The sequence below is a fragment of the Penaeus chinensis genome, chromosome 37 (genome assembly GCF_019202785.1).
Source record: "Penaeus chinensis breed Huanghai No. 1 chromosome 37, ASM1920278v2, whole genome shotgun sequence".
Taxonomy (NCBI): domain Eukaryota; kingdom Metazoa; phylum Arthropoda; class Malacostraca; order Decapoda; family Penaeidae; genus Penaeus; species Penaeus chinensis.
In genome coordinates this window covers 13,763,013-13,773,012 of record NC_061855.1, presented here as the reverse complement: position 1 = coordinate 13,773,012, position 10,000 = coordinate 13,763,013, and the positions used below count along the sequence as shown (strand labels likewise).

At 42.9% G+C, this 10,000-nt stretch overlaps 1 protein-coding gene across 2 annotated transcripts; it reads right to left on the bottom strand.

Annotated features, from left to right (window-relative positions):
* Positions 1-4,448: 4,448 nt before the first annotated feature.
* Positions 4,449-6,719, bottom strand: LOC125045556 (histone H3.3A). Of its 2 annotated transcripts, none has more exons than XM_047642880.1 (3): positions 6,577-6,719; positions 5,471-5,762; positions 4,449-5,269 (listed from the first exon to the last, which is right to left on the bottom strand). In XM_047642880.1, the coding sequence occupies exons 2-3, from the start codon at positions 5,750-5,752 to the stop codon at positions 5,141-5,143; spliced, it is 411 nt and encodes a 136-aa protein (XP_047498836.1). In that variant the 5' UTR covers positions 5,753-5,762; positions 6,577-6,719; the 3' UTR covers positions 4,449-5,140. The 2 variants fall into 2 exon arrangements, with proteins under 2 accessions (XP_047498836.1, XP_047498837.1); XM_047642881.1 differs by lacking the exon at positions 6,577-6,719 and adding an exon at positions 6,209-6,450.
* Between the last annotated feature and the right edge of the window lie 3,281 nt (positions 6,720-10,000).

Below are 10,000 nucleotides of genomic sequence, written 5' to 3'. Positions count from 1 at the left end.
TGGAGAATTTGAAGGGGAAGGTGCTAGAGGGTGGGATAAAGAATAAGGTTAGGGAGGTGGTGTTGTATCAGGAGGGGTGTCGGGAGGTAGAGGGTACTTGTGACATGAGGGATTCAAGTGTGTATCCAGGAGGGAGTGGAAGGGATAGAGGGGATGGTGAGAGGGTTAATATAGGTGGGGCTGGAGTCGTGGGGAATGGGTTTTGTTGGGATGGGGTAGGAGGATTGGGTGTAGGGAGAATATGAGTAGGAGGAGGATGGATATCGGCAGTCACTTTGAGTGTGGAGGGAGTGGGAGTTGTAGAATTTGAAGGTGGATGAGTATCAGTTTGGGACTCGATTATATAGTTCTGGATATCTTCAAGAGTTTCTGTAATGGAGTTGGTTGGGGAGTTTTGTGAGATAAAGGTTTTCTTGTGAGGGGGGGAAGAGAAGTCTGGTGTCTGAAGAATAGGGGATAAGGAAGGTGGAGGTGATTGTGAGGTAGGGGAAGAGGGGGTGGAACGTTTATTCTGTCTGCTGCGGGTAGTGCGGGGAGGGAGAGGGGAAGGTGTTGGGGCTGTAGTAGAGATAGGAGTGTCTGGATTTAGGATGGCAAAAGAATTTGACTGGGTAGAGTTTGGAGTGTCTGGATTTAGGATGGTAAAAGATTTTGACTGGGGAAGGTAGGAGGTAGAAGAGGGGAAGTTAGATGGAGGGGGTTAGATTTAGGAGAGGGTGTAGGAGCTTGGGGGGTAGGGGGAGTGGCAGAGTGAGCGACATTACTAGAGTAGGGGGTAAGAGAAAAACCTCATCGACGAGCCTCCTGTCTGGCTTCACGTAGAGTGAGTCCAAGTCTGAATCTGAGAGTTGCTACCTCAGACTCAAATTTGTAGGTGGGGCCGCCACAGTTGGCACACGTGCGTGATTGTGCAGAGCAGTTTGATCGAGTATGGCCAGGTTGAGCACATAGTGGGCATCTGGCTGTGGAATGGTAGTGTTTCGCTAGGTGTCCTAAACGCCAACAATTTTGGCACTGACGAGGAGGAGGTTGGTATGGTCAGACAGGTAGGGATTCCCCACCTATGAAAACACTAAAGGGAAGGTCATGTCTACGGAAAGTAATTTTGGGAATGTTGATGGATTTCTTACGATTTCCTCTGGGAGGAATGGAGTAGCATTGTACATGTCGCATCATAGTCCGTGAGACAGGCGAGTAATTCTTCTCCACAATCTGACCATTCTTTGTCATAGATTGGGCAATCTGTTGGGGAGATAGAGACAGTTCCGGTGCAAGTATTGAGGGTTGGATGAGGTTCTGTAGGGATGGGATTACCACATAGATCAGTTAGTTTTGTTAATGCTATAGCTTGGTTTTCAGATGTTACTGTGACGAGACGGGAGTAGTCGGGTCGTCTACAGAAAGAGACTTTGCCTACTTGTTTTTGGAGGCATTGTTGGAAGAGGAGGGTGTTTTTAGAGTAGGGAGCTGTGGGAGGGATCTTGTAGAGGTGGGGTTAGTAGAAGTGCAGGGACGTGTGGAGGGGGGTAGTGTTATGGGGAGGTGGGCAGTAAGGTTGCAAGGTTAATGGTTAATGGTTAAAAGCAAAATAAATGTGCTAGACATCTAAGGTCATGTAGCACTATAGTAAATGGTAGTGAAGGGTGGTTGAGTTAGTGATTAGTTGTCAAAGTTGGGCAAAGGAATTGACGAGTAAATGGGTTAAGGTTGGGTAAGGTAATGTATAGGGGTTAGATCAAGTGAAGGATGTATATGCATTTGAGGAATGAAAACAGGTTGTCAAAGCAGAAAGTGTGAGAAGTTGTGGGAGGGATCACGAAAATCGGTCCCATTTGGCTGGGCTAAATAGATTATTTAAGAATTTTGTAGAGATGGGGGTAGTAGAAGGACGGGGGCATGTGGAAGAGGGAGTAGTGTTGAGGGAGGTAGTGTTATGGGGAGGTGGACAATAAGGTTGTAAGGTAGTAATAAGGGAGGATGGGGTAGTTGATGAAGAAGGTTGTGGGGGTATAGTTGTTAAAGTTAAGCATGTTGGGAGTAGAAATGTCTCCTGGGGTGTTGATGAGGGTGGATACTGTACTAGTCAGCATTGAGGAGGGGGTATTAGTTGTAGTGTTCAGACCCGTGGTCAAAGGAGAGCCTGGGGTCAGGGAATCAGGCGAGTTTGAATTGGTGGTGCTATTTGATGAAGAGGCAAGCCTCATTGCCTCTAATAATGGTATGGTTAATGGTTATTCATTGTTGGCCATGATAAGCATGGAGTATGTTGGGGAGAGAAACATTCCACCCCTCAGGGTCGCTTGAGGGGTAAGGGCTAGACAACTAAAGCAGGAGAATACCGTGCTCATGGCTCCCTCAGGCCGTTCAGGACTGGCACAAAGCCAGCCTTTCATCCTTTCAGCTCGGCTCTCACACCTTAGGAAGTGGATAGTAGAAGGGGTTGGTGAAGGGACAGAAAGGAAGAAGTAGGAGGGGAAAAAAAAAAAGACCATGCAAAATTTGTTGAGTCGAGGGCTGAGTCCCAAGGTTGGGGAGTTCCCCAGCATTGGGTCCCAGTCTCCGCCTCCTAAGCCCCCCCATGACAACAACGGGCAAGGGATTGGGGGGGTAGGTTGCAAGGTAGTAATAAGGGGAGATGGGGTGGTTGATGAAGAAGGTTGTGGGAGTAAAGGTGTTGAAGTTGAGCATGTTGGGAGAGTAGAAATACTGTACTAGTAGGCATTGATGAGGGGGTAGTTGCTGCAGTGTCAGAGCCGTGGTCAAAGGAGAGCCGGGACTGGGGCTATTTGATGAAGGGGCAAGCCTCATTGTCCCTAAAAGTGGGATTACGTCTTCATTATTGGCCATGATAAGCTTGGAGTATGTTTGGGAGAAAACAGTCCACCCTTCAGGGTCCCCTTGAGGGGTAGGGGTCAAGTAAGGTAGGGGAATACCGTGCCCATGGCTCCCTCAGGCCATTCAGGACTGGCACAAAGTCAGCCTTTCATCCTTTCAGCACGGCTCTCACACTTTAGGAGGTGGATAGTAGAAGGGATTGGTGAAGGGACTTAAACGAAAAGTATGAGTGGGAAAAAAGACCATGCAAAATTAGTTGAGTCAATGGCTGAGTCCCAAGGTTGAGGAGTTCCCATCATTAGGTCTCAGTCTCCGTCTCCTAAGGCCCCCCCACGACAACGGGCAAAGGATTGAGGGGGAGTGGTAGAGGAACAGCAAAATGATTGTCCTGGAGGAAAGGTAGGGTGATGGTGTGGTAGAGGAATAGCAGTGGTGGTGTGATGAAGGAATGGCAGCAAAGGTGAAGTGGAGGAATGGTAGAATGGTGTGGTGTAGGAATGGCAGTGGTACGGAAGAGAATTGGCAGGGTGATGGTATGGTAGGAGGGATGGCAGAGCAATTGTATGAAGTGCTGGCATGGAGAGGATGAAACATTGAGAACACAGTTTTGGGGGGGTAATTTCAGATAATTGAATTCAGAGTAATTATGTTTACCATAAAAATCAACTACAAAACTTTTTTTCTCAGGTAATCAATGAAATTGAGCACACAGTTGATAATGCCCACCCTTAAGAGATGCTAGAAGGTAGCCGAAGCAATTCAGGTTGCTTTAGCATCCACACTCCTGAACGGACAAGGGCTTTACCATGTACATCCTGGGAAGAGAGGATTTGGCTCTCTTAAGATTATCTCATAAGAAACCACTCCCATTTCTACCTTGGAGTTTCGGCCTTTGAAGGACAACAGTTAACTGCACCATTAATTAGGTCCACTCATCTAGACTTGCTTATATTCTTTGGTGAAGTGAATGTCAATAAATAGACCCAATTTGTTTCCTGGATCTAACACCTGTATCCAAATGCCCTGCACATTAATAATGATCCATTCTTCCAGGGTAATGAATATTTGAAACATATTGGTTAGTATATTTTTCCCTGGACTTTACCATTTTCAAATGATGAACATGGTGCAACTTATTTATCATATATTACTTAAGCTATAAGGGGAAAAATCAGTTGAAATGAAGTAGTAATAAATAGGTCTTCATATTGTAAAAGTGCCTATTCCTCTTCAGTTATGGCTACTTTTCATGACTTTTTAGCAAATCCTTTATTTTTGGGTAACTAACAAATTATTTGATATCATGTCAAGCCAGATTACCTTGTCTTCATATTCAAACTGTCACATGGCTGTAAAAATCTCTTTTATTAGCAACATCTCATTACATACATATTTCCTCTAGCCCCCCAGAGGGGACCAGAGGGAGAAAAGGTAATTAAATTCAAATGTACATGTAAATACATTACATCAAATTATAAACAAAGCTCAACAACCATGAGACTAGAAACAGAACATGAATACAACTTCCAGAGACAAACCAGAACAAAGTAAACATTACATTGGACATTAAATAGCCTGTTTGTAGTTCTGAGGGTTAAAATAATAGTCACTAATTAAATGTTAGAAGTTTATTTTTGGTGTTTACCTACAGTGTGCAGGCCCAATGCCAAAATAAAAAGGATAGAGTGTCACGGGGTAATTTCTTACACAGGCTCGCAACACCTCGTGGAAAGACAGATCATAAGACTTATAACTAAAAAAGGTAATAAAAAGGCTTTCCCACTACTAACTAACGTAAGATCATGAACACGAGATGACCTCGACATCAACGACAAATACAAATGACAGTTTGCTCCCGGACCAGAAAAACTGATGATTTCTTGTACTTTGGAATATTATTTGTGATCACATAACCTACAACAGAGCTGTGTATCCTTTGCCAAGTCCGTATTCGTACTTTTTATTTGGTTTACGGAGAATTTTTTTTCACAAAAATCCACAAACATTAAAAAACAACAAAACTCACTTATGGTTGAATACACAGTTCTGAACAATGCTGTACACACAAAATAAATTAGAAACTCTTGCCTCACAATTTCTTCACTAATGAGCAGTAAAAGCTGCTCAAAGTTACATATCTTACAGTAAAAAACTTGTGCTAGCCGCATGTAACACGCACCAGCACTTCAAGTCAATTCAGGAGAAATGACATGCCGAAACGTAAACTAAAACATTCACTTAGTCCATGGCAGTATGTAGCTTAGGAGGTTATGTCTTGAGTGAGCACTTAAGTGTAGAGTTGCGCTTAAGCACGCTCGCCACGGATTCGTCGGGCAAGCTGGATGTCCTTGGGCATGATGGTGACACGCTTGGCGTGGATAGCGCACAAGTTGGTGTCCTCAAACAGACCAACAAGGTAAGCCTCCGAAGCTTCCTGCAAGGCAAAGATATATACATTAGAAGACTCGAGCAACTCGAACATGATCCACAATCTTCAAAGGTTTCCCGCAGGCAAGAACTATGACAAGCACACATACACATTATATATGGCAACCACGAAAGCTAACAACCAATTCTGACAGCCATGAACATTAATTCATTCCTCCTCCATAGTAAGAGAAGCCTTCCCTCTCACCTGCAGGGCACCAATAGCGGCGCTCTGGAATCGAAGATCAGTCTTGAAGTCCTGAGCGATCTCACGAACAAGACGCTGGAAGGGCAGCTTGCGGATCAGCAGCTCAGTGGACTTCTGGTAACGACGGATCTCACGAAGAGCGACAGTACCAGGCCTGTAACGATGGGGCTTCTTCACGCCTCCAGTGGAGGGGGCAGACTTACGGGCAGCCTTGGTGGCCAGCTGCTTACGCGGAGCCTTGCCTCCGGTGGACTTACGGGCGGTCTGCTTGGTACGGGCCATGGCTGATTACCTGTGGGGCAACAAGAGGATTAACAATGGAGTACATGTAGTAAAAGGAAAAATTCTGTCTCCTAACCAACACATGAATACCATATCCTGCATAGTTCAGCTCCTGTGAAATAGTAATAATCAGATGCAGATGCACTTGCCACTGGTTTTAACTACCACCAAGTTTCAGTAGAGCTTTCTTTTAGTTGTATTACAAGATATCAACTTCCATTAGAATTCCATTCCCGCAATTCCTTTATTGATTTCTGCCGTAGTTATTAACAACTGCGAAATTACGCATCACAGGACAAATTGCTATAGCTGCATCAAAGGAACTACAAAACCCCCCAATCAGGTGGCGCACTCCGACCCCCACCATCAAAGACAAAGTTTTTTTTTATATAAATAAATTAACAATCTCTTTCTCGAAAATAATTAACAACCTTGACTGGCGTTCGATAGGCCTACCTTAACGGACTACGATTAGCGCGCGGGAATGACTAGTGATAAAGGGAAGCGTTGGGAGGAAACGTGTGACTACTCGGGCGTGCGGGTACGGACTGGGCAGCAGGTACGACCCCGGCACGACCACCGGGCGGGAAAATATTCGAATTGGCGGTGACGGTTGGGGGACGACGCGGCCGCCATCTTGCCTCGCGCGGTAAACAAAGATGGCCGACGCCGACGCTTCACTGCTAACTTTCACCCACATTTTATCACTACTTTCATGTTTTCTCGACAGATTTCTAAGCCTCGCGAGGTATCGTGGACCTGTTTTCACATTTAACACTAAAATCAATTCACGACTTAAGATTATATATGCTATCACTTCGTACCTTGAGTTACGAGCGTAATGTATCCACCTCTACGTCTTCACAAGAAATGTCGACTAAAAGTTAAAACGGCACAAGTCCCAGTATTTATATGACCAGTGACGTCACCACACCACGCTACGGCCCGATTGGCCAGCGAGACCGCCAAGATTCCATCCGATTGGTTATAATAACGGCCTCAGCGATTGGCCAGAATCTCAACGTTTCTGAAAGCTGATTGGTCATAAACACAGCGCGCTCATTGGTGGACGGTCTCAGTTCTTGATCCGCATCTGCAGAGGTAACACCTCAAGCTTACAGCGCGATGACAAAATCATTCATACAATTTTTCATTTATTGTAATATCTCTCAAAATGATAATCACACGAACATGAATTCAAGTCGACCCTATGGCCGCTATCTCTCCCCACATTGTCACGTAATTTGCAGCTAAGGAAGCCCAAAAGGGACTCCTTAAAGACTCTTACAATATTTGAGGCAAAACTCGCCATGAAACTCTACATTTACATAGAACGCACACAAAGCGCGTTTTAGGGTTGAATCACGAATGCTTTTGGGCGTTCCTCAGGAAGGTCAAGCGAGGCAGGGAACCCAGATCTTTCGCCATGGCCGTGACCGAATGACTTAAAAACGGAGGATTCTAAAGGAAATGATGGAAACGATTTAATCGACGTTAAATAAAGCGCGAGATAAAAAGAGAGTTTGTTCTTCCTCACGGGAAGGTTTTTGGCCGCCATGCGTGTGTGGGAGAGAGAGTGTATGCGTGTATGTGCATGTGGATACGTGGAATCACGGGAATGTCCGTGTACGTTCATGTGCATGCATGTGTTCATATACATACGTGAGCATTATTTATAGTTTTATTCCTATTTCGACGTATTTATCATATGCGACATATCATGGACTTTCGTGTAGATATATATATATATAATATGTACACATGTCTACAGATGAGAGCATATACACATACACCAATATACCACAAGGACAAATATGTACGTGTACGTATGCATGTCCGTTTCTCAAGACAATACACGCTCACTAGAGCCTTGCAGGATACGTGTTTATGTGTTCACATGCATGCATTTGTATATATAACAGCATAATTATATATCTGCATACATCATTTGCATTCTGTAGAGATAAAGCACGTCTGCATTTGACATTTGTTTTTGTGCTCACCAACTCACCTGTGTAGGTGGACAACAGGATGTATGTACGAATCTGGATGAAGACATACCTACATGCACTATTAATTTCATCAGGATTGTACTTAATTATATTTTATTAATGTTTATACTACTAACTTTGACGTTTTGGACATGGAGCTTGTATACATATGTGCTTAGAATTAAAAGTTACTATATTTCTGTAACCGTGCAAATATTGTAGAATTGCAAACGATTTATACATTGTACAGAACGTGAGAATGTGTGGAGGGAAAATATGCTATTATTTAATATGGTTGGTATATACATGTAAACATGCATTGGTGTACAGGCGCCACAAGAATGCAGTATTTCCGGTAGTGCAAACCCGTGCCGTATGCCTGCCATCGTATGTGGATACATTTGTATGTTGCGTCATGTGCATCTGTGCAACACATCCAACTGTTGCACATGGTTATGCTATTGTTTGAACCTTCGCATGTTGCTTGTATCAGCTGTGAAGGTGTTTGTGTACACCATGATTGAGAATCCGCGCTTGCACGCACGGACACGCGCACGCACACAGGGAAGCCATAAGCTCAAATACGGAACCCGCGTGCATGGCTTTCCCAGGGGCACTCGCGTGGCACAGGGCTTCGTAGTGCATGAAATCTTGATCAGTACAGGGGCTGTAAAGATATCTGTCTAAACGACTGTAACCGTTGATGTTAAGTTTTACTATCAAAGCTAATCTCAGGCATATTTCTCTTCTGTGGATATCTGTACACACCTACTTTGTATATTTGTCACCTCCGGCTATATGTCTGTGTGAGTATACCCACGCCTATATTCACATATTATGGATAGTTTATGTGCTATTCTATAAAGTCCTCGCCCCAATCTCTTTCTTTCTCTTTATACACACACATATGCATGTATGTATATATATACATATATACATATATATTTATTATATATATTATACCACACACACACACACACACACACACACACACACACACACACACACACACACACACACACACACACACACACACACACACACACACACACACACACACACACACACACACACACCCGCGCTCATATATATATATATATATATATATATATATATATATATATAGATCTTTCTTTTTCCCTCTCTCTCTCTTTCTAATTTTGAGCCTTTATGTATAATCTACTATTTATATTTATCTTCGATCTTGTTCTCCATTTCTATCTTCATTTGCTGCTTTCTGTTTGGTTCCATATCATTTCATGTCTTTCTGTAGCGCTCTGGCGATCTTTTTTCTATATACAAATAATTTATCTCGTTTTTGCTTTTCCTTCTCTCTTGTCGTCATTACTTTATGTCTTCTCATCCGCTTTCTTCTCTCCCTTTCTTTTTCTTTCTCACACATTTCTCCGTTCCTTCTCACACTCCCTCTAACTGTTTCATTCCACCCTTCTTCCCTCCTATCTTTCCTCCCTCTCCTTTCACCCATGACGTTTTTCTCCTCTCTTCCCCCGCTTTCTTCTCTCTCCTTCCCACGTCCCTCCTTTATCGCCATGTTCTCAGTACTTCACTCTCCTCCTATTATCTCACTCCCTTCCTTTGCATTTCCTGATCTCAGTTATGTTCATCTTCGTATGTGTTGTATATTGGTGATTTCTTGCTGGCGTTTTTATTTATTTTGTGATTTTAACCTTTTCTTCCTTCCTTTCTTATATGCTCACTGATTATCCGCAAACACTTTTGCCTCATTTATACCTTTTTGTCTACTCTTTTCTCTTTTCTTCTGATAATTTTCTTTCCTTTATCTTTTCTTAGCTTCGTATCCCATTATCTTTCTACAATCTTCCATCTACTTTAATTTTTAATTTTTGGTTCTCAATTGCCCACGTTTGTTTGTTTGTTTTTCTCCCATATATGACTAGAAACCCTTGACTCCCTGTGATAAAAAGACTTTCTCCACATTATGTAATTCAGACGTTTTGTATCACCTTCTTATCTGTGGTATTTTCATTTTTTGTTTGTTTGTTTGTTTCGTGGAAGTAAGCTCTGCTCTTCTACAATACTTACTGTTTTTTTTTTCTTTGTTTCTGTGCCCATGCGCTGTCTTTTTTTCTTATATTTCATTATCTCGGTACAGGAATTTGAACATACGATGAAGCATTTGATTATTTGTTTTTCGTTCCAATTTTTGTCTTTTCTTTTCTTAATAAATTTGTTTTTTTAGGCTTGTGTGTGTTTACGTTATATGTATTGTTAAACG